Source organism: Theropithecus gelada, chromosome 11, assembly GCF_003255815.1.
Source record: "Theropithecus gelada isolate Dixy chromosome 11, Tgel_1.0, whole genome shotgun sequence".
NCBI lineage: Eukaryota > Metazoa > Chordata > Mammalia > Primates > Cercopithecidae > Theropithecus > Theropithecus gelada.
The window spans coordinates 35,513,852-35,538,073 of NC_037679.1; the positions used below are offsets into that span (position 1 = coordinate 35,513,852).

The following is a 24,222-nucleotide window of genomic DNA, read 5'->3' on the forward strand; positions in this document are numbered from 1 at the left end:
AAGCAATATAAAGAAGTACACATGTCTTGTTACTGCCCCATCTCTCCACACTGTTCCTACTTACCTTCTATAGGTAACTTTTAAAAAAAGTTTCCTTCTAAGTTTTCTTTAGGCATAAACAAGCATATATAAACAAACAGTCCTGTTTTTCTTCAAAAAGGTTTGCAAACTATACATACTCTTCTGTACACCTTGCTTTTTTCACACACAATTCTGGAGCTCCCTCCAGATCAGTTTATGGAATTCTTCCTTATATGGGTGGATGTGTCACACATTATTTAATCAGTACACTGTGCTGGACACTGGAGTTATATCTAATGTTTTATTATTACAAACACTGCTGCAACGATCTTGTGTATATGCCATTCTGTATATGTGGCATTATATCTGTAGGAGTTATTCCCAGAAGTGAGATTAGTGTATCAAATGATGAATGCATCTATACTTTTGGTAAATACTGCCAGATTACCTTCAGGGTGCTGTGCTAGTCTGCACTGCGCATGGTAGTGCATGATCACCCCTGGTTGCCAACACAACCTTGGCAACAGTGTGTAATGCCAGAAAAGTACAATCTTTCTATTTGGGACAGGGGGCATCTCTCAAGATCTTGTGAATCACAGGAATTTGCCTTATATTCTGAGAGAAATGAATTTCCAGACAGATAAAAGTACAGAAGATATTAGAACTAGGATATAAAAGATTTTTGACTTTTTGTCAATGTGATGGAAAAACAACAATAACTTACTATAATTCAAGTGTACATTTTCCTTATTTTGCATGAGGTTTTTACATGTTTAAGGACTGTTCCTATTTCTTCATTTTCCAACTGCCCGGTAATTTCTTCCACTCCTTTTTCTATAGGTTTCCTTTTCTATAGAATCATTTTCATTCAAATTTTAAAAGCTTTTTTTAGGGAGGTTAAACATTTTGTCTATGATGAAATTTGCAAAAATTTCCCAGTTTATCGATTATCTTTTGACTCAGCTTATTATTTTTTTCAATGTTTGCTCATGAAATTTATAGACAGAAACTAGTATCGATAAAGATTCTAAAAATCAGGTCACAGGGCCAGATATCAGTGGCACAGAAAGTACAGTGCCTTGAAACACTATTATTGGTAGAATAGGGGCATCAGGTAAGAATTGGAAGCATGGACACAAAGTTGCTGTTCCTTGCAAAGTTTACTGGTTTTCCAAGAAATTGCTGGGACAGAGGTGGACAGCACCTCCTCTGCCTCCTTTAGGTGTGCCTTCCTCAAAATTACACTCAGGATCAGCTGGCAGCTTCAGAAGCAAAGAAAAGAAGGATTTGTTCCAAAAGCTAGCAACTGGCAGGGCATTTTAGTTCTGGTAAGCCATACATACCTCACAAGCATGCAGACAGGTAAGTATGAGCAAAAACAGAGGCCCCAGGATGGGACTGAACAAGGGCTTTCATAGAGGAGAACAAATGATGCCAATCACCTCTCTCTGTGTTAGGTTAGTGAACTGAGGTTAAGGAGCCTACAACACCAGTGTTCAGTAAAGGGTAGAATTCTTGTTTTCCTCAAGCTTATGATATCTCAATTTCCCTTCATAAACGGTAACATTATAGCAAAGTATTAAATATGCTTCTTACTAAGAAGTGGTAGAGAACAGAGAGTGATGTGTCATTAGAGCCTGATTTTGGAAAGGAATGATAACTGAAAATAGTACTCTTGACAGCTTCTAAAATCATGAAGTATTGTCTATTTTAAGAAATAAGAATCTACTTACTCAGAGAGGAAATCTGCATGATAGTAGTAATCTGAAAGTTTATCCAGGAAAGAACGGGGTTCCAAAATAAATGTAGGCAGAACCACCTTGGATAGGTCCATGCCAGGACGGACTTGTTTCAATAGTGTCCAGATAAGGCTTTTGTTTTCTTCAGACACAGTTTCTGTTTGAGAAGCCTCACCTGCCTTTATCAATTAATGAAAATTACCAAAACATTACATTTATTTCAGACAGATATGTAAACAAGCCAGCTTATGTTGAAAATATGAATTCTTTTCAGGACTACTCCAAGCATTCTTTAAATGTGGAAACAAAAAGTAATAAAATCTATAGCTATAAAACTTAGGTAAAAAGGGTAGCTGAAAAAGACATCAAAGTGAACAATATATACAAGAGATCCACTAGAAAAATATTATAGCCTATTATTTTACACTGCATTTACTTCCATGATGCACTGGCAATAACAAAGTTATAAACTCATGCTTCCTTGCAACTTACTTTGCACTGGCAATGACATCAAGCAATATCCTACTTCAAAATCAAGCTTGAAGAAAATGTAAACTTTAAATTTAATGGAATATATTGGTATTTATGTGAGTATTTGTGTTTAGTTGTTTGTAAATCCTAATATATTTCATATGTGTGCAACTTTTAAAATATCACATTCTATCACAGAAAAATAGGCAATAGATGAAGCAAATAATATCTTCAATTTCATTTAACAACTCCCAAGAATATGAAAATTCAGAATCTCTAAAAATAACAGACTTCTACCTCTCCAAGTTCTTCATGGCTCTGTTCAGTGTAGGTAGTCTCCTTTAAAGGCTCAACAGGCTCGGGTTCGATATATGAGTCATCTTGTCTTTCTGATGTATCTGTGTCACTTTCTTCACTTTTCCCCATCACCTCATTGTCAGACTCATCATGTTCTTGATCATTTTCTTTATCAGATTTATCAGAATACATATCTTGGTCCTTAAAATGTTGTCGTTCAATTTCACTATCATTTAACCTTAAGGGAAAGAATTTTTAGGAGGAAGAATAAAGGATGTTAAGAATGCTCAACTCATAAATAAAAATTATATACAACATTTATTGAGAATTTACTATGTGCCAGACAGTGTTCTAAGTGTTTTACATAGTGTTAATTCACTTAATCTTCAAAATAACCCTATGAGATAGGTAATATTATTATTCTCATTTTACAGATTAGTAAACAGAGGCATAGAAAAGTTAAAAACCTGGAGAAATGTGAAAAGATGATACTCTGAGCTCTTTGCCGCTCTACCAATTGGGACTAAAATCTTCCAAAACCAAAATTTTAGACTTCTTGCTAGATATTTTTCTCAGTTTTTCAAACAGCATCACTTCCATCAATCTCACTGTCACCTATGGTATGAAGAAATGCAGGTCCAGATAATCCGATTCTCAACTGAACTCAAATAAATTATGACTTTCCACCCGTATATGGAGGTTTCCAAAGTCACCTCATGAGCCCAAGAAAAAGATATGAAAATGGTAAATGGTAAACAATTATATTAAATTCTATTCGTCTGAAAGGTTTAATCCTGAGCAAAAATCCAGAGAATTAAAAATGAAAATTTCAGCTGAAGGAAATGACCTATGGACTAAAATCAAGTAAGTTTTGCTGAATCTACCCTATTCTCACTTAAAGTGATTAGGGTAAATAGTCTGTACAAAAAGGGGAAAGTCTTGGAAAGAGGTTCCAACAAATACCCATTCCTCTGTCAGTAGCCCACCCCATTCCATCCTATCTCACTCAGGCACCAGGTATTTGGGATTAAGATAAAGCTCCAGATTGTAGGTCTGCAAAGAAATAAGATAAAAGGTCAGGTAATGGAGATTTTCAAGAGAGTGGGGAAAAAAAGAAAAAAAAAACCCAAAAAACCTGGGCAACATAGTGAGACTATGTCTCAATAAATAAATAAATAAATAAATAAATAAATAAGCAAGCCAGCTCAGTGTGGTAATACAGGCCTGTAGTTCTAGCTACTGGGGAGGTTGAGACTGGAAGATCAGCTTGAGCCCAGGAGTTCCAGGTTACGGTGGGCTATGACTGTGTCACTGCACTGCAGCCTGGGCAACAGAGTGAGACCCTGGCTCTAAACATTTTTTTAAAGTAATACAGAGAGAGAAAAAAAAAGAAACAGGCAAAAGGATAGGGAAGAAATGTTTAAATCAGGCTACATGGAGAAGAGGAGAATAGCAGTCTAACTTTGAGAAGAGCAACCTCAATGCTGATGAAAGTAACTACAGAGCAGAAAACAAGGGGTGGGGAAAGGGAGGAAATGGAAAAGTCTGATGTTTTTCCTGCAAAGCAACAAAAAGACCTGAATCTCAAGAGTCTTTGCACTACTGCCCAGTTTCCTTGGAGAAATGCTTTTTTAGTGTTAACTACAATAAATGCTTCAGGGAATAAAACCACAAATAGGACACAGTTTCATTCCAAACAGGATATAAATGAATTTCACAAATACCAGGTAGAGTAAGTCCAGTGCCATTACTAAAAACGTGTTACTCTATAGAAAGACAGATTATGTCTCATAGTTATAAAGCTTCACATATGATGTAATATTTGAGACTGATCTTGAAGATCAGGCAGAAATCATTCTTAATAGAAGGAACATCATGCACAGACAAGGTGAATAATTAGCATGGCTATATTTGGGAAAGATAAAGTAAATCACATTGGCTGGAATCCCTAAGGAAATACATTTCTACACCTGATTATAGCAGCTAAACCAAATTTTAAGCCAGGTCTTAGGCCATATAATAGGAAGATATGCAAATTTCAGTCCTAGATACACTACTAAAATTCTAGGCCTGCCAACTAATTTTGTGAACAGCACAGTCTCTGAAACATTACCAAATCAGTGGCAATATCTACTTACTGGAAGTTGTCACCACTGTGGAGATTGTTAGCACGTAGTAAGCCATAGAAAGTTACATGTGTGCTATCTGATGAAACGCTTAGGTCATGTTCCTTTCCTTCTCTGATCATTGTACGTTTAAGAAGACTAGAACATTTCAAAGCCAGCTCCAAAGCGTCCATCCAGCACCTTCCTAAATGAACACAGATTCACAAGCAGTATAATTTTTAAAACTATGAAACTAGCATGCATCTTAACTTACCCTGTTACCACTATTTCTTTGAGAAACATGCACTAGAAAAGTTAATCTGAACATAACATCTGCTAGAACTTTTTAATGCAATCTTTCAGTTTTCCAAATGCTTTTCACATACTAAGCAGCTACAAACCACTGATAAATGAATAGTATACAGCATGCATTAGAAAGTATACCCAATCTAAAATAAACATACTTTATTTTTCAAATCTTAGGACATTAACAAGCAGTGTAATTTGAAGGTATCAAGCAAGGTACATAAAATATACTGGAGGATTTATGGTTCTACTATAAACAAACTATCTGAAGTAACTGTTTTTGATAATAGGAGGTCTATCCTTAAGATTAACATCCATTCTACTTGTATGTCTGAAACTTTTTAAGTCAGGAAAATGCCTGTATAATGCTACTATTAACTGCCATATTAGTTAAGAGAAACATTAATAGTTTTATTTTTTAAATAAAAATTTAAAAGTGAATTAGCAGAAAACTTTTCACTTATATTTGGGGCTCTTAATTTTCATATATATCACTTCAAGATTTGCTGGGAATATCAGTCAAGTAAAGCATTTTCATATTGAAAGCTCATACTTATATTTTAATTAAAAAAAATCATCTGAGGCCAGGTGTGGTGGCTCACGCCTGTAATCCCAGCACTTTGGGAGGCCAAGGCAAGCGGATCATGAGGTCGAGTGTGAGACCATCCTGACCAACATGGTGAAACCCTGCCTCTACTAAAAATACAAAAATTAGCTGGGCGTGGTGGCGTGTGCCTGTCGTCCCAGCTACTCGGGAGGCTAAGAGAGGAGAATGGCTTGTACCAGGGAGTCGGAGGTTGCAGTGAGCTGAGATCGTGCCACTGCACTCCAGCCTGGCAACAGAGCGAGACTCCATCTCAAACACAAAAACAAACAAACAAACAAAAAAACATCAGATAAAAGTAAACTTTGGAAGGTTACAAGATTCCCTACACCAACCTTGTCTAAACTACGAAACATGAAAGCATGAAAGTGAGGACAAAATCTGTTATTAAGATTTGAAAACTACCTTGATATCACTTAAGTTTTTCTCTCCCCATATTTGCTTCATGAATTAAGTATTAAAGGAGGAATAAAAAAGGTTGTACTCGAATGTCTTATGTAAAAAAAAAACAAAACAAAAAACAGTATATGTCTCATAAATGGTAACATTTAGTAGTAAAATATAAAAAGTATTAAATGTATCTTTAAAATAAAACATGAGTTACCATAAAGATCACTAACAAGTTAAAAGGTGTTAATATGTCCATGGAGGATGAAGAAGAAAACTCTGAACTGCTAACTCATTGATAAATCACACAATGCTTCCTTTCTATCAGATTCCCTATTTGTCTATTAAGTTACTCATATATTTAGCATTCAAAGCAATTTACGGTTACCATGCTTCTGCTGCAAATGCCATACTAAAAATATATTTCCCCAGAATAATACAAAGTGGCATAAAAAAACTCTTAAAAATGAAGACCAAAATCCAATCCATCAAAAACTATACTTACCATCTGACTCTGAAGTAGCTCGGATGATCAAATAACTGCTAGGTAAGGGCTGAGTAATGGATCCAACCGCTTCACCTTTTGGACCCTTAATAACAAAATAAACAAAATAAATGGTAGAGAGTAAGTATTATGAGATCTCAACTTTATACTATCCAATATTATCTGTAATAATCTAAATCAGGTATGGATTATAATCTAAAAGCAAATAAGCTTTAATTTCATCATTCTTGATAATGCAAATGTTAAGTATTAAGAAAAATTTTCTAACAAATATATCTCCTTAGCAGAAAACTGAACAAATTATCACTTAAATATTACCTCTATATATTGCTTACATACTAAAAAGAACCTGCAATTTACCATATTAAACCAAATTTTAACTTAACAATGTCCATCCCATGGATACAACTAATGAGATAAGAAATACTAAATTTCTAGAAGGCTAAAGAAAGCATCTGGAAATAGAATTATAATTCAAAAGAAAAAGAGAAATGAATTTTAACTGGGTCTAAGGAAAAATAAATCTCTACTTTAAAACCAATGACATATACCTGTTTTTAAACACCAACTATATAAGCTGATTTTATTTTTCCAGAAACATGAAAGAAAAAGACATTCTGTTGTTGTTTTTGGCTAGGGTTGTTTTATAAGTATACAATACCAACACTAATTAATATCACCAATGCTAAACTTAGGTAGACACAATAGAAAGGAAACTAAGTATTGAATTTAAAATATAATTTTGATACAAAAGCTTAATTTTTAAGTTGTTTTCAAAGGGTTCTTTAAAGTTATCAGGTCAAAAAACAAAACAGATTTCCAAAACGCATAAAACGTCAGAAAGTAAAGATGTAGATTCAAAATGAAAACAGAAAAAAAATTAATATGGCTTTAACAAATACCGTAATATTCTGCATTTTCAAATAGCTTTACAATTTATGGGCCAGTTCCTAAAACCAGTATACAGTGGGACATGGAATCAGACCGCCTGGGTTTCAATCATGGCTCCATGCTAGAAAAACAGAGTTCAATCTGTTTATGTGTATAATGGGAAGAAACTGTATCTTCCTTATAGGTATGAGAATTAAATAAATGATTTCATGTAAAATACTAAAGTACCTGACATGAACTCATAGCTGTTACTATTTCCTAATCATAAACACTGGCTTCCAAAATATTTAAACAATATCCTAAGTAGGTTTTGCTTGTGGGAAGTATTTATATAATTATACAGATTTCTCTCTTCTTCCAATAGTAAGAATTAAATATTATAAATTTGACATTAAAATCATTAATGGCTTAAAATTTATTTTAATGCTTGCAATTCCTAAGAGTAGTAGAATACTATATTTATACACACACACATATGTGTATATATATAGTATTTTTGTATATGTGTATATGTATACATATATTTTGTTGTTGTTGTTTAAAAAGGTTTTGAAAGTCATTTTCTCCACTTGAGAATCGCTTAATATATAAATGTCAGAGGTTCGGGGGTTTAAATTCTTTCCCCTGCGGGAAGCACCTAACCTCAGAATGGAACTAACTCGGTAATCCCAAATTTATTCTTGCTGTGACTCCAGGCTACTGAAATAAAGATTAAAAAGTACAAGTTTTTTCCTAGGTGTATGTATATTGCATTATTAAGCAATACCCTCCCCGCCCCACAAAAAGGATTAAGCTACTTTTCGTTAACCGTAATCTCAATGAGGTGGTTTTCCCTAAAGGAGAAATTCTAACTTCTTTATTCTACAATAACTGGCCTTCTTAGAACTAAAGCAATGATCATTTTGTAAAAACTTAAACTAGGCTAGGCATGGTGGCTCACATCTGTAATCCCAGCACTTTGGGAGGCTGAGGCAGGAGGGCCCAGGAAATCAAGACCAGCCTGGGCAACATAGAAAGACCCCATCTCTACAAAAATTTTTTTTTAAAAATTAGCTGAGCATGGTGGCATGTGCCTGTGGTCCTAGCTACTTGGGAGGCTGGGGTGGGAGAACTGCTTAAGCACAGAAGGTTCAGGCTGCAGTGAGCAATGATCATGCCACTGCAGTCTAGCCTAGGTGATAGTAAAATCTTGCCTAAAAAACACACATACATACACAAAACCACTTAAACTTGACTCATTTATTCTGTTAGTATAATACTTTTTTTTTTGAGACAGGGTCTTGCTCTGTTGCACAGGCTGAAGTGCAGTGGCATGCTCATGGCTCACTGAAACCTCCTTGACCTCCCAAGCTCAAGTGATCCTCCCACCGCAGACTCCTGAATAGCTGGGACTACAGGTACATGTCACCATACTCGGCTAATTTTTGTATTTTTTATAGAGACGCAGTTTCACTATGTTGCCCAGGCTGGTCTCGAACTCCTGAGCTCAAGCGATCCAACTGCCCTGGCCTACCAAAGTGCTGAGATTACAGGAATGAGCCACTGCACCCAGCCACAGTAATGCTTTTCAGTTATAAAAAACATTAATGCTTCATCTTTAAAGAAACCTGTCTCTTTCTCAAGAGTAAGTAATTAAAAAAAAATTTTTTTTTAAAGAGTAAATAAGATTGCTTCTGCTTATAATAGGCTTCCCATCATACCTTTGCATCACTACAGGAAAGACCACCAAAAAAAAAAAAAAAAAAAAAAGAAAAAAAGGCAATTTCTGTTCCAGGGAATTCTACTTACCATTTTGATAAAGAGAAAAAACATGGGGCGGGCCGCCGGAAACAAAACAAAACCAACAACAATAAATATAATACAATGTTACAAAGGTGAGTTAGTAATTACAAACTGAAAAACATAGTACAAATTGAATCCCCAAGGGCAAAAGAGATAAAAAGATGCAATATAAAAAGTTAGACCTCAAAGGTAAAGCTTTTTGGTGCACATTTTGTTGTGAGTAGAGGCAGAATGGGGAATAATGCACTGGAAAGCACAACAGATTTATAAGTCCTGGCAGAGGACGAATCTCATTTGATTGATTTATCTCAGTTCTATTCATGGATTATCATCTTTACCTTTCACCTATATAACAAGCGCTTACATACCTTCACTGCCCAAATAGATTGCTCCAAAGGATGGAAAAGTTTGAAACAAAAGCCATCCTTTTTTGATGGACGTTCAATGATTTCACAGGCATTCAGAAGAACTGTTCCTACCCACTGACCATTTTTTTGGGTTTTATAGATCAGTAGCACCCCAGGTTTCAACACACACCATAACTTGGTCCAGCTCTTTAGAGTACCACGAATCTACAGAAAGATAAATTTATTTTAAAAATGAAGATCTGTTCTCCAAGGTCCAAACCAAAAAATTGCAAATACAATGTTTTAATCTAAAATTTCCATAACATGCACACTTTAAATATTTTATTTAAAAGCCACTACATGGCAAGCACAGCAAACAGACATGAAAATGACACGGCTCTTGTTTCTAAGACACTTAAATTTTAGTGAGAGACAGGCCAACAGTTTCGAAATAGTGTACTAAGTAGAATAATTTTCCTAATCTCCCTGACCAGGTCGGGGCCATTAAAATATTCTTTCCTAGTACTGAGATTCTTCTTTTTGTAACATTGATCATGGCTATAATCTTATTTGTGTGTATATGATGATTCTGCTTAAAATAATTTTTCCCCTTTACCACATCAACAGTGCTGAAAACACTGCTGGCACACACTAGGCATTCCCTAAGTATTTGGTGAGTGGTAGGAAGAGAAAATAATTTCCTCCTAGCCCCTAAAATTACCTTATTCAAATTACTTTGTTCCCAGTAATTACATAAAGTATGCCATATAAATTTACTGGAGGATATTTTAAAATACAAGTTACATGAATCCCTATACTCTCATAAAATGTTCCTTATCCTAGGGTTTAACGCTATGTCAATAGTAAGTCTAAAACTACTTTTTCTATAAATTTCTATTTCCATCACCTATTAAAATTGTATCTATGCAATTCAGTGAATTCAAAATAGTGAAATGATATTAATATTTAGATCAAAAATAAGAATTATACTTTTATTTACTGTAAAACATCTGTTATTTCAATGCACCTACATGAAGTATGAAATAATACAGGATTCCATAATCCCCCAAATAGGCATACCACCGTAACTCTCAACAAGAAACATTTAGAGAGAAGGAGTTTGGAACCAGGCATGAAGAAAAGAGAAAATCTAAGATATGCGTATAAGTAAAAGAATGGTAAGACAAGAGAGGCGAAAGGAAGACAGGTACTCTAAAATAACATTTTGCATCATGGAGATGCAACAGAACACAGAGGACAAATTATCAGAAGGAAGGTAAGGTAGAGAAAGTCAGCCAGAGAATGTGTTGGGGACTTAATAGAGGGCAGCTTTAACTCTGAAAAACCTAAGTGAGATCTTGAGCTAACGCACTTCTAAGTAGAGTCAAAACAAGTTGGAAGGTGTTATTAGCACAAGATTGAAAACCCTAGAATTAGTTACCTGAATTGTCAGGGAAACTATCACTAGACTCTCATTTTAGTGAGGGGAGTCCTGTGACAGATCTCATAAGGCTTACGAGGTCAGAGGCCTTAGTAAGTCTTGGCAAAAGTGGAAAGTTTTCAGGGTTGGAGTGATTCTCAGGTACACGCCAAGTACTAAAATTTCCTGTGAGTCAGAGTCCTACAAGATCATTCTTAAACTTAGCATTCCTACAGCTGTCTTTCAGATAAGAATGAGAAAGAGGATAGAGTGACCAGGATGAAAGAAAAGGAAATAAAAATAACCAGAGGCCAAAAGAATAGGGTCCGGAAACAGCAATGTGTGCTTGTCTGATAATTAACAATTTTCATTTTTAAAAAATATATTATGTATCCAACTATTTTAAAATAGCTTTTATATTAAATTTGTCTCATCTTTTCAATAATATACTAAGTGTACGGTAATACTTAACAATAATTGGAATAGCAAGCAACGTATTTTTTACAGCACATTGTATTAGACAACATATCACACAAATCTAAAAGCTTTTTTAAAAGAACTGCTATACTGTATGTAATTGATGCTACTGTTAAGAAAGACATTAAGATTCCTTCTCTTCATTAAGATGGGAACACAGAACCTCCGGGAATACAATAATAGTTTCTTTGCCAGTGTAAAACAATCATCTTAGGAGTTGTTTTTGTCTTGCAGGCTTTAGGTATACTCTGGGCTTTTCCATTCCAGTAAGTGAACATCCAGCAATCTGAATTCATGATTCAAAACACACTGACCTTCAACCAATCAGCCATAACAATAACAGAAGGATCTGTGATTGTACTGAGCAGCTCCTTTGTGGCTCTTTTCTTTTCTTCTCGGTAATTTTTCTTTTGTACCTATTTTATAGAAATAATAGAAAAGCTAAAAACTCAACAGAAATGAGCAATTTATTTTAAGTTCAGGGGTACAAATGCAGGTTTGTTATATAGGTAAACCTGTGTCATGGGGGTTTGTTGTACATATTTTATCACTCAGGTATTAAGCCTAGTACCCATTACTTACTTTTCCTGATCCTCTCCTTCCTCCCACCCTCACCCTCTGAAAGGCTCCAGTGTGGGCTGTTTCCCTCTGTGTGTCCATGTGTTCTCATGATTTTGTTTCCACTTCTAAGTCAGAACATGCAGTATTGGTTTTTCTGTTTCTGAGTTAGTTTGCTAAGGATAATGCCCTCCAGCTCCATCCATGTCTCTGTAAAAGACATGATCTCATTCTTTATTATGGCTATATAATATTTCACGGTGTACCATATTTTCTTTACCCAGTCTCTCATTGATGGGCATTTAGGATGATTCCATGTCTTTGCTATTGTGAATAGTGCTGCAATGAATATACACATGCATGTGTCTTTATAATAGAACGATTACATTCCTTTGGGTATATACCCAGTAATGGGATTGCTAGGTCGCATAGTTCTGTCTTTAGGTCTTTGTGGAATCACCACACTGTCTTTTATCCTAATAGTCTAGTATTCTAAAGAGGTTTAGAATTTCATACTATAATGGTGAGAGTATAGTATAAAATTCTAAACCGCTTTAGAATTCCAGAATCTGACAATAAAAATACTCTCTCTCTCTATATATTTTTTTCTTAGCAGGAGTTAGTCTTAGACAACCAAGGTTAGAATCTAGTTTTTCTGATCACTAGTGCAGTTCTACATATCTTTTAAATAATTTTACTTTTTTTTTTTTTTTTGAGACAGTCTCACTCTGTAACCCAGGCTGGGGTGCAGTGGCAGAATCTCAGCTCACTGAACCTCCATCTCCTGGGTTAAGGCAATTCTTGTGCCTTGGCCTCCCAAGCAGCTGGGATTATAGGCATATGCCACCATGCCCGGCTAAGTTTTGTATTTTTTGTAGAGATGAGGTTTCACCATGTTGGTCAGAATAGTCTTGAACTCCTGGCCTCAAGTGATCCGCCCACCTCTCAAAGTGCTGGGATTACAGGCGTGAGCCACCACACCTGGCCAATTTTACCTCTTTTTAATTACACAATGCATTAACACAATCTCACAATAAAAATTTCAAACATAAAGCTAGAAGCCATTTTTATTATACCCCATCCTATTCCAATCCTCTAAATTGATGACTGTTAATCTTCTGGAAAACACTGTCTTTTCAGACCTTTTCTAAGTAACAACCTATAAAACATTTACATTTTGTGTTTAGCATGCAAAAAGTTTCCCAAGTAAACATTTTTTGAAGAGTATTCACGTCTGTATCATTCTCATTCTTTTAAGTGTTACATAGGATTCCTACTGCAAATTAAAATAATAAGCGCTCTAACACTGAGGGCATTCTGTGAACCAGCCACAGTTCTAAGCCCTTTACTTGTATTGTCATTACCTCATTTAACCCTCACAACAACCTTGTGAAGTAGAAGTATTATTATCCTTGTTTTATAGATAAGAAAACTGAGGCAGAGAGAGTAACCTGCTCAGAATCACACATTTAGTAAATTGTAGGGTCAGCATTCAAACAGAGGCAGACTAGCTCCCAAAGCTATTCTTTTAACCACTGGCCTATACTACTTCTAAAATATTTATTAATATATTCTCTTACTGATAGAAACCTTCTCTGTTACCAATTTTTTCAGATAACAAAGAATGCCACAACTGTTTGCAATTGAAGTTTTGTTCTCTTTCCCAATACTAATATGTAAGTTATACATAATTAAGAAACCATAACTATAAAATTAGTTTATCCAAAATATCAAAGTTTCACCTTCATAAGTAAGTTAATTCTAATCATTTGGGGAATCAGCAGTGGACTAATGAGGTCTTATTGTTGCTTTGTTGTTATAATTTGGATAGGGGAAGAGTGATGATAACCTATTAGTGACTACATTTTTAAAAACTAACAAAATCTTATGCCAGAAAAGTTGCATTTAATGATAAACAGACTAGACATAATACAATTTTAATAATTCTATACCCTCAAAACTTTAGATTTTGGTCTTTATTAATCTATCTGATTTAATATGGGATGCAAATACAAATATATATAGGACCAGGCATGGAACACAAATGGTAAAATAGACTAGGCAGGAACCAGAGCCAGTTGGAAAGCAAATGTTTCTTAAACTCCAGATTCTATGGCCACTCAGGAAGGTAAGCCCAATGCTACATATTTCTCAGAGAAATTGGATAGCTGAACTTTTAATTAACTGTTGGGTCAAAATTTTAAAACATTATGCAGGTCAAGTTCAGGCCATGACCCAGGAGTTAGTAATCTCTAAATTCAATGGGTGCCAGAGTTCCCATCAGGAGTTCCACAACACAGGGATGATATACCTAGTTCGGATACATCTGTGTAAAGATATCAAGTCCTCAGCCTCTGCAGCTGCCATTTGAGGCCTGAAGCAGTCTGCTCTGGGACACTCATCAATCAGCCTTATCAGTTGACCACAGTGTACCATACAAATATTAACATTTTCTATGTGTGCCTGCCTGTCTGTACCACTGGATGTTTTTTCTTTCTTTAGGAACACACATATATATTTATCTTATTAGCCTACTTCCAAACACACATGCAAAGCACAATGTAAATTACCTTTCAGAAATAACTGGAAACTAACCTTAAGAGATTCTTTTTTTGTGAGTTTGCTTGAAGTTGAACTGTCCTTCTCTGAGCCATTATAAAGTTTAGATTCAGACTGAAATCATACAGAAACAGAAGAGAAATAATTAAATCCTTCAGATTTTCTACACATAGCATAAAAATTAATGTTAAAACTATGTGACATCTTTCTCATTTATTGCTATGATTTAAGCAAATGTCAATTTTCAAATAGAATTTTTCCCTATATAGTATGTCTTTAAAAATGAATCCATGTTAAATCCATAAATATAAAAAAGTTAAAACTAATCAGTATACAAACCTACAATGTGAAGTTAAGTAAGATCATTTGTAGATTCTACATTTCTTTAAAGAGTATTTCTAAGAACATATATAATTATTTATTCCTAGGACAAAAGTAGCCAAAGTAATGTTATCTTTTAACAGTTGAAATATTCTAAAAAAAAAAAAAGACACAAATTCTAACAAGCTGATGCACATATTGCCCTGCTTCTACTCCTCCTTCAATAGGAAGAAATACAAACACTTTTAGAAACCAGTATTAAGTCACTCTATCTAATCTGTACAGTGTGTAAACACCAATATTTCTAGGATCTACTACTTTCTACCTATCAAGTGAGTGGGATTTCCTCACTAAATTATTCATGTCTTAAATTTCTTTCCAGACTTTCAGTTTATACTTCACATTTTTATTTAATCTTCACAAGAATCTTGAAAAATAGGCACAACAGATTGTTTTATCTCCATTTTACAAATCATGAAACGGAGGCTCAGGAAGGTTGATTTTCCAAACTAACAATCACTAAGCAGAGATCAGAACCCAGGTTTCCTAATGCAATGCTTGTTTAAAGAGACCACATAGGTTCACCAGAGTAGAAAAGCACAAAACTTAAAAGCTCTATTTGTTTTGGAAAAACAAAATTAAACATACTCCTTCAACGTCCAGAAGTTTTATTTTTAACTATTGTTAGACATAGCAGAAGGCACTTAAAGTTCTTAGCAGTACTCCTAAGTAGTGCCAAGAAAGTATGCAGAACCTGATCCAAATGGTGGCTTTCAAATGTTGAGCGGCCAGATGTGCATAATATTACTAGATATCATCAAGGATACACACCTTTGTATATAATTCCCTCAATTTTTAGATTAATAAGAACAGATAACACATTTATTTGTCAACGATACCCAGTGTGTATCACCCAAAGAAAAGAAAGAACTCAGTAAATATCTAATGAATTAATAAAATGAAAATAAAATAGGTACTTGCAGCTCATTTCTCTCATCTCTCCTAAAAACACTTCTGCTACTTGGTATGAAATATGGGCTATTAAGGTGATGGTATTAACTGGCTGAACCAGAAGGGAAATGCAAACAATTTTCAATGTAGAAATCAACCTAGTTAAACTTTTGGGAAAGTTACTCCTTTAAGAACTGGAGTTGAAACATCACATTAATTACTCCAATGATGATGGCATATATTGTGATACCAAAACAATTTCATAACATTCCTCAAGCCAAACAGGTTTCTGTCTTCTCCTTGGCCCTGGGAACACAAAATGGCATGGCTATTGTCAGAGGAATATGATGGCTTAAAATTATTAGGAGATTCTATTTCCCACAACTTAATAGGATAATGTTTACAGTAGTGTACTTTTTAAAAACTATTAAACAAAAAATGTTAATAGTATTACCTTAAAAGTTAATGAATATTCATGGTTGTTTACTATTTACCAAGTACAGTTAACTCTTGAACAACACAGTTTGAACTGCGTAGGTCCAGTTATAGGCAGATTTTTTTTCTACAAAAGTTACACTGAGTGTACCTGCCTTTCTTGCTTCCCCTACCACCTCCTCCACCTCTTCTGCCTCTGCTACCTGAAACAGCAAGACTAACTCTTCCTCTTCCTCCTTAGCCTACTCAATGTGAAGATAACAAAGACAGACCTTTCTGATGATCCACTTCCACTTAATAAATAGTAAATACATTTTCTCTTCCTTATGATTTTTTTAAAATAACATATTCTTTCCTCTAGCTTACTTTATTGTAAGAATACAGTATACAATACATATACAAAATAAGTGTTAATTGACTGTTATCAGTAAGGCTTCTGGTCAACAGTACACAATTACAGTAGTTAAGTTTTTAGGGAGTCAAAAGTTATATGCAGATTTTTATATGCACAGGGGAGTGGAGCGTCAGTGCCCCTAACCTCCATGTTGTTCAAGGATCAACTGTATATGTTAAACATTTACATACTCAAAGCAGACTTAAGAGATAGAGTTGTATCCCTCTTTTACTAATGAAGACACTAAAACTAACAGATTACATATCTTTCCAAAGTCGCAAAGCTACAAAGTGGATGAGCTGGGATTTGTACCCTCATCTAATTCCCAGCTTCATGTTCTTACTTATCTCACTATATTAATTTCTCATCTTTTAAAACTGTTCATATGGTATCTTAAAGTTAAGATCTATCTTTACGAACAAGAAGAAATCTGTGGCCGGGCGTGGTGACTCATGCTGGCAATCCCTGCACTTTGGGAGGCTAAGGCAGGAGGACTGCTTGAGCCCAGGAGTTCAAGACCAGCCTGGGCAACATGGTGAGACACCATCTCTATGAAAAACACAAAAATTAGCTAGGCATAGTGGCATGTCCCTGTAGTCCCAGGTATTCGGGAGGTTGAGGCAGGAGAATCACCCGAGCCTAGGAGTTTCAGGCTGCAGTGAGCAGTGACTGCACCACTACACTCCAGTCCGGATGATAAAGTGAGACCTTGTCTTAAAAAAAATCAAATTTGTTTCCCTAACAATTAAGCTCTAGCTTGGTTATTCCTAAAAGATTACTGTACATAGGGACCAGCAGGCCAGAAGGGTGTCACATGAGCTTGATAAACCGACCTCAAGGAATCTTTAACTCACATACCTCAAGGAATCTCTGACATAACGTGCAGTCTAGTTCTGAAATACAAAAAGGAATGACCACGTTCCAGTCTTTTCTACATTACTACCTCAGTTTTTTAAATCAAAACACCTTTCAAATGCCAAAAATGTAAATGATTTTTTTGCTGGGGACATTTTACTAAACTAAGTTTCCCTTCCTTCATAAACTTTATTAACCACTCTCTTAAGGATGACCATCAAGATAGGCAAGTTTAATGTATATTACTGCTTGCCTCTTTGTTAAATGGCATTAGAATGCTTAGCATGTTATATTTTTTATTTCTTTCCTTCTCTTTTTCTTCTCTCTTTTCCCCTTTAACTGCTGTCCCCTTATAGGCTCTGTGACTTTGAGAAGTTAATTTCATCTGTCAGTCTTAGTTTCCTCATCTGTAAAATGAAGATACTACTACTAATTTATAGGGTTGCTTTGAGGGTTAAATGATACTTAAAGTGTTTAACTTAGTACTTGGTAATATATTGTTTCAGGTTTATGACTATATCTCAGATTGCAAGTGCTATCAAAAATCTGACCTTTAGAGATTTAAATAATGGGACATTTATTTATGAAAATACTTTGCAATTTGCTTTGAAAATTATATAATGCTACAGATATAAGGAAAAACAAGGATAATGATAAGTTACTGTGATCACATCAGACATTTTGGTTTAGAAACGTTTGTTAACCGTCCAGGTAAATGTATATTTTATTTTATTTTATTTTATTTTTATTTTTATTTTTATTTTTATTTTTTTAAATGTATATTTTAAAGCAAGTAACAGATTCAGCAAACCTACAAGGCAAGTAGTTAAATGGTTGAAGAATCAAGAGATGTGAGCTCAAAAACCCCTTATCCTTTTAACAGAATTCCTTTTATCCCACTAGACACATTAGTTATGTTGTAATTCCTTTTGTTGAGATGGATAATTAAAAATTCATTTTAAAATGCTACTTTCTTTGGGATAATCTGATTAACCAACTTTTCCAATTCACTTATTCATACAATGAAAAAGCCTAGGAAAAGGTGCATGAGAAAGAGGAATTGCCTTATTTTATTTCTTGAGACAGGTCTCACTCTGTCACTCAGCCTGGAGGGCAGTGGTATGATCACAGCTCACTGAAGCCTCCAACTCCTGGGCTCAAGTGATCCTCCCACCTTAGTTTCCCGAGTAGCGAGTCAAGGTCTCGCTAGGTTGCCCAGGCTGGTCTCAAACTCCTGGGCTCACGCAATCCTCCCACCTCAGCCTCCCAAAGTGCTGGGATTACAGGCAAAAGCCACTGTGCCCAGCTCCTTTATTTTTAAATAATGTCTCGGGATGAGGCAGGTGTATTTCATTGTGTTAATCAGGCTCAATTAAGAATTTTAAGAAATGACATTTAACCTAAAATCCTGTGACCAAAATGAGAGTATTCATATTTTTTGCATCAAGTTGGGAAAAGTTAAAATTGTTTGATGTTCTCAGTTACACAACTCAATCATGAAAGGAATAACAAATCTTGTTTTCCAAAATTACTCAGGTAAGAATAAAAATCTTCAGAATTCCACAAGTATGAGGTTTAATGATAAATGTAAAATTTTACACTGTTCTGAAAAACAAGAGAGTTGGTTGCATGCTCATACATATATACAAATTTATACATTTGAGATAAGGTCTCACTTCGTCTCTCAGGCCAGAGTGCAGTGGCACAAACACAGCTCACTTGCAGTGTCAACCTCCTGGGCTCAAGCATCTCCTGCCTTAGCCCCCCAGGTAGCTGGGACAACAGGCATGTGGCATGTGTCACTACACCTGGCTAATTTTTGTATTTTTTGTAGAGATAGGGTTTTATCATGTCCAGGCTGTTCTTAAACCCCTGAGCTCAAGCAATCTTCCCATCTCAGCCTCCCTAAGTGCTCAGATTACAGGCATGAAACACTGTGCCTGGCCGCATGTTAAAATATTTGAAGACAAAGGAGCAACTACAGACATCTTAAGCTAACAGAATAAACTAAGATTAAATCTAAATTATGAGAAAATCAGTAAGTTTCAGCTCTTGGAAAATAATATGATGAGTATAATTTTACTTATATACCAAATAGTTATGTTAAGAATCCCATTCATTCACTCTAATGCTTTATTCATAAGAAAATATCTTCTTAACTCTCTATTGTTAACCAGCTACTTTGTCAGGTACTTTCTGCTACCACAATCTGGGAGGTAGATCTTACCTCCCCCGAACAAAAAAGAAAACTGAAGCCACTGTGAACTCTAGTTTTAAGACTTCCTATTTTGAGTCTTGGGGAATTAATTTGTCTGAGCCTCAGTTTGTTCATTCATAAAATGGAGCCAACAATACCTGTCTTCTAGTATTGTTATGAATGTTAAAATGGCCCAAGTAAACTCTCAACAAAAAGTAGTTATTAAGTTGGGCATGGTGGCATGTGCCTGCAGTCCCAGTTACTTGGGAGGTTGAGGTGGGAGGACTGATTGAGCCTAGGAGTTCGAATCCAGCTTAGGCAATATAGTGAGGCCTTCAACTCTTTAAAAAAACAAAAATATTAGCTATTAATGGCCGGGCTCAGTGGCTCAGGCCTGTAATCCCAGCACTTTGGGAGGCCGAGATGGGCGGATCACGAGGTCAGGAGATAGAGACCATCCTGGCTAACACGGTGAAACCCCGTCTCTACTAAAAATACAAAAAAATTAGCCAGCTCTGGTGGCGGGCTCCTATAGTCCCAGCTACTCGGGAGGCTGAGGAAGGAGAATGGCATGAACCTGGGAGGTGGAGCTTGCAGTGAGCCAAGATCGTGTCACTGTACTCCAGTCTGGGTGACAGAGAGAGACTCTGTCTCGAAAAAAAAAAGTAGCTATTAATAACATTGAAACTAACAGCTAAAAATTTATAGGTAATAGGAGAGTCAAGATTCAAATTGACTCTTTTCATTTTAAAGCAGCGCTGCCCAGTAGAACTTTCTAAATGCCAGATGTCTTATATCTGAGCTGTCCAGTGTGGCAGCTACTAGCCATATGTGGTTACTGAGCATTTGAGGTGTGACTAGTGTAATTGAGGAGCTAAATTTCTAATTTTATTTAATTTTAATTAATTTAAAGATACACATATGATTAGATGCTACTGTACCCAAAGCATAGTTGTAAAGCTTGAGGTTTTTTTTTTTTTTTGTCCCCCCAATTAAGGCACACAGCTTCATTTAAAGTATGCAAAGTTCCTTTTCAGGCCTCCCCCATTAAAGGGTACATATAGATGGCAAATAGGTAGCTGTGGTATGTAGATCTGTGTGTTTAGGTGTTTAGGCTTTGGAGTAGGAATACCATTATACCATGTATTCACCAATTCTGGTATTAATTGCTTGAAAATAGGTCTTTTAAAAAAAAACTCTATAAATCTCATTATATTTCTAGCTGTGGCAGACCTAAGATAAATTATTTCCTACTTTCTTTAATAATAGAGATCATGTAAAATGATTGACAGAGCTCAAAACTCACAGGGGCATACTGACTCTTTTAAGTCAGTATAAATACAAAATACAGGGGCATACTGACTCTTTTAAGTCAGTATAAATACAAAATACAGGGGCATACTGACTCTTTTAAGCTAAAGGAAACTGAGAAAACTTGAAAAGCAGAAAGGTCACTCTCTGACCTTCTGCCTTTCTGCTCTAAAGCAGGCCACAATATACTTCTCTGACCTTCCCCTGAAGCAGGTGCTCTACCTATCCTTAGAAGAAAGAACCCAAAGACACAGAGATACCAAGAAGAAGCTGAACAAACAGGCCTTGCTAAATTCCCCTCAGTGTATTAGCATCATATAATACCCCCCAACCTTTGTCCAATCATACTTCTGTGACTGTCTGCTCTTCATCAAACCAAAGTATAAAAATACACAGATTTCCCTGTTCTTTTGGGTCTTCATTTCTGAAAGCTCCTGTGTCACACAGAACTTATATTAAACACATATGTATGCTTTTCTCTTGTTCATCTTTCTTTTGTTATGGGATCTCAGCCATGAACCTTGCAATGGGGAAAGAAATCTTTTCTCCCATTGGTGATCCAGGCATTTCTCATATATGTTATATAAATACAAAGTACTTTTAAACTTCTAGCCTAAGTGCTTTACACTAATATGATAGATGAACTTTTGTGTAATGTATACATGAAAAGTGGGAATAATATTTGTGTAAAATCCTACATAAAAATGTATTGTGCAATCTTCTCAACCACTCTCAAGAATAGGATATGGGGGAGCTTATACGGGTTTAATGGTATTTTTAAATTACTTGGGAGGTATAATGGTTGCTTTTGGTTACGCTACGGCAATGGCTATTGAAGAGTATCCTGAGGCATGGGGTTCAGGGTTTGAGATACTGGGGAGTCTTTTGGTAGGGTTAGAGATGGAGGTAGGATTGATTTTATGAGTTTTAGATTTTGATGGGTTAGTGGTGGTGGTTAATTTTAACAATATAGGGAGTTGAGTGATTTTTGAGGGAGAAGGGCCAGGGTTAATTCGGGAGGATTCTATTGGTGTGGGTGCTTTGTATGACTATGAGCGTTGGTTGGTGGTAGTTACTGGTTGAACATTGTTTGTTGGTGTGTATATTGTGATTTGAGATTGCTCGGGGTAACAGGTTACGTTATTAGAAATAAGGTTAGGGTGAGAGGGATAAGGAAAGAGAGAAAATAAAATTTGATTATACCTTTTTGAGTGGTTGTGAGGATGCAGGTGGTAATATGGGTGTGTGAGATTGTTTTAGGTATAGATTTTTCTAGTCAGATTGAGTCTAGTAAAAGGGAAGCTGGGTTTTGACTTATAAGCAGGTTTTGGTAGGGAGCTGTGCGATGAATTGTAATGGGAAAATATCCTAGTATGTTAGAGAATTTAAATATGTATGATGGGATATCCATTTTAAGTTTATTGGTTATAAGAGTAAGATCCAAGGCTACTAGGAAGCCTAGAGCGGTTATGTACAGGGCTGAGAGTTTTAGGTGAGATGATATTGTTAGTTGGGGAGGTGAGGTGGGAGAGATGCTATTGGTAATGAGAAATCCTGCGAGTAGGCTGCCGATTGAGAGCTGTTTGATTGCGTTTAATAGGGTGGGGGTGTTTTCGTTAATGTTGATTAAGGTTGGGAAGCGAGGTTGTCCTGTTAGGGTGAGGAGAATAGTTCAAGTACTGTAGGTGCTTGTTAGGGAAGTGGCAATGAGAGTGATAGATAGGGTTCAGGCGTTGGTATATGATGTGTTTGCGGTTTTGATGATGAGGTCTTTGGAGTAGAAGCCTGTGAGAAAAGGCATGCCTGTGAGTGCCAGGTTACCGATGGTTAGGGAAGTTGAGGTAAGGGGTATCATTTTAAATAATCCTCCAATTTTTCGAATGTCTTGCTCATTGTTTAGATTGTGGATAATAGACCCAGAGCAAATAAATAGTATGGCTTTGAAGAAGGCATGGGTGCAGATGTGTAGGAATGCTAAGTATGGTTTGTTGATGCCAATAGTGACTATTATTAGGCCTAATTGACTTGAGGTGGAGAAGGCTACGATTTTTTTGATATCGTTTTGTGTTAGGGCACAAATTGCTGTGAATAGAGTAGTAATGGCCCCTAGGCATAGTGTAAAGCTTTGAATTAACGTGTTGTTTTCCATTAGGGGGTGCAAGCGGATAGCTATGACTATGGTGCTGGAGTGGAGTAAAGCTGAAACTGGGGTTGGGCCTTCTATAGCGGAGGGGAGTCAAGAATGGAGACCAAGTTGAGCTGATTTTCCTGTTGCTGCTAAGAGAAGGCCTATCAGTGGGAGAAAGTTTAAATTGGAGTCTAGGATGAATATTTGTTGAAAGTCCCATGAGTTATAATGTAGGAGAAACCATGTTAGGGTTAGGATAAAGCCAATATCGCCCATGCGGTTGTATAGGATTGCTTGGATGGCCGCTGTGTTGGCGTCTGTTCGAGCGTGCCATCAACTAATTAGTAGGAAGGATATAATTCCTACACCCTCCCACCCAATAAAAAGTTGGAAGAGGTTGTTAGTAATTAGAATTAATACAGTGGTGAGAAAAATAAGTAGATACTTAAATTGCTTAATGTTTGGGTCTGAGCTTATATATCATAATGAGAATTCTATAATAGATCAAGTGATGAATAGTGCAATTGGAATAAATATTATGGAAAAATAGTCTAGTTTGAAGCTTAGTGTTAGTTCTAATGTTTAGGCTGTTATTCAATATCAGTTTGAAATAATTATTTCTCGGTCTAGGAAAATATATAGAGTTGTGGAAGGAGGCTAGTAATAAAAGCAGATATAATAATTGTTTTTACATAATTTGGGTACAAGTGTTTTTTGTTAGGGTTGATAAAGGTAATGATGATCAGGAGGATTAAAGAGGTTAGGGTTATTATGGTAATGGAGGTGTACACGGTTATTACTTTTATTTGGAGTTGCACCAATGTTTTTGGTTCCTAAGACCAATGGATAACTGTTATCCTTTAAAAGTATCCAAAAGATGTAAGTTGTAAGAGCAAGCCCAACTGCTGAGAATAACAGAGAACTTAGTCTTTAGAAACAATTGTCTTACAGTCATGGAAGTTTGATCCCATAAACATAAAAGCTCCTCCTGCTACTAAATCTTACCAGAAAAAAAGTCGAAAGTCAAATCCCCTCACAAGTTATAGAAAATCTAGTGAACTACAAACCCACAGGGAAACTGGTTACTGCATCACATAGTGTTTCTCAAATCTGAATATGCACTCTTAAAGAAAAAATGCTCAACAGGCCTAAGAATGTGTC

General features: G+C 35.8%; 1 protein-coding gene across 6 annotated transcripts in view; it reads right to left on the reverse strand.

The window, feature by feature from the left end:
• OSBPL8 (oxysterol binding protein like 8) overlaps positions 1-24,222 on the reverse strand; it is a 222,126-nt gene that overhangs the window by 35,439 nt on the left and 162,465 nt on the right. For all 6 annotated transcript variants that reach the window (XM_025401400.1, XM_025401395.1, XM_025401401.1 and 3 more), the window contains 7 exons: positions 14,506-14,583; positions 11,667-11,768; positions 9,477-9,680; positions 6,436-6,520; positions 4,667-4,838; positions 2,529-2,766; positions 1,755-1,939 (listed from right to left, as the gene is read on the reverse strand). In XM_025401400.1, the coding sequence (XP_025257185.1) occupies positions 1,755-1,939; positions 2,529-2,766; positions 4,667-4,838; positions 6,436-6,520; positions 9,477-9,680; positions 11,667-11,768; positions 14,506-14,583 (1,064 nt within the window). The remainder of the gene's footprint in view (positions 1-1,754; positions 1,940-2,528; positions 2,767-4,666; positions 4,839-6,435; positions 6,521-9,476; positions 9,681-11,666; positions 11,769-14,505; positions 14,584-24,222) is intronic.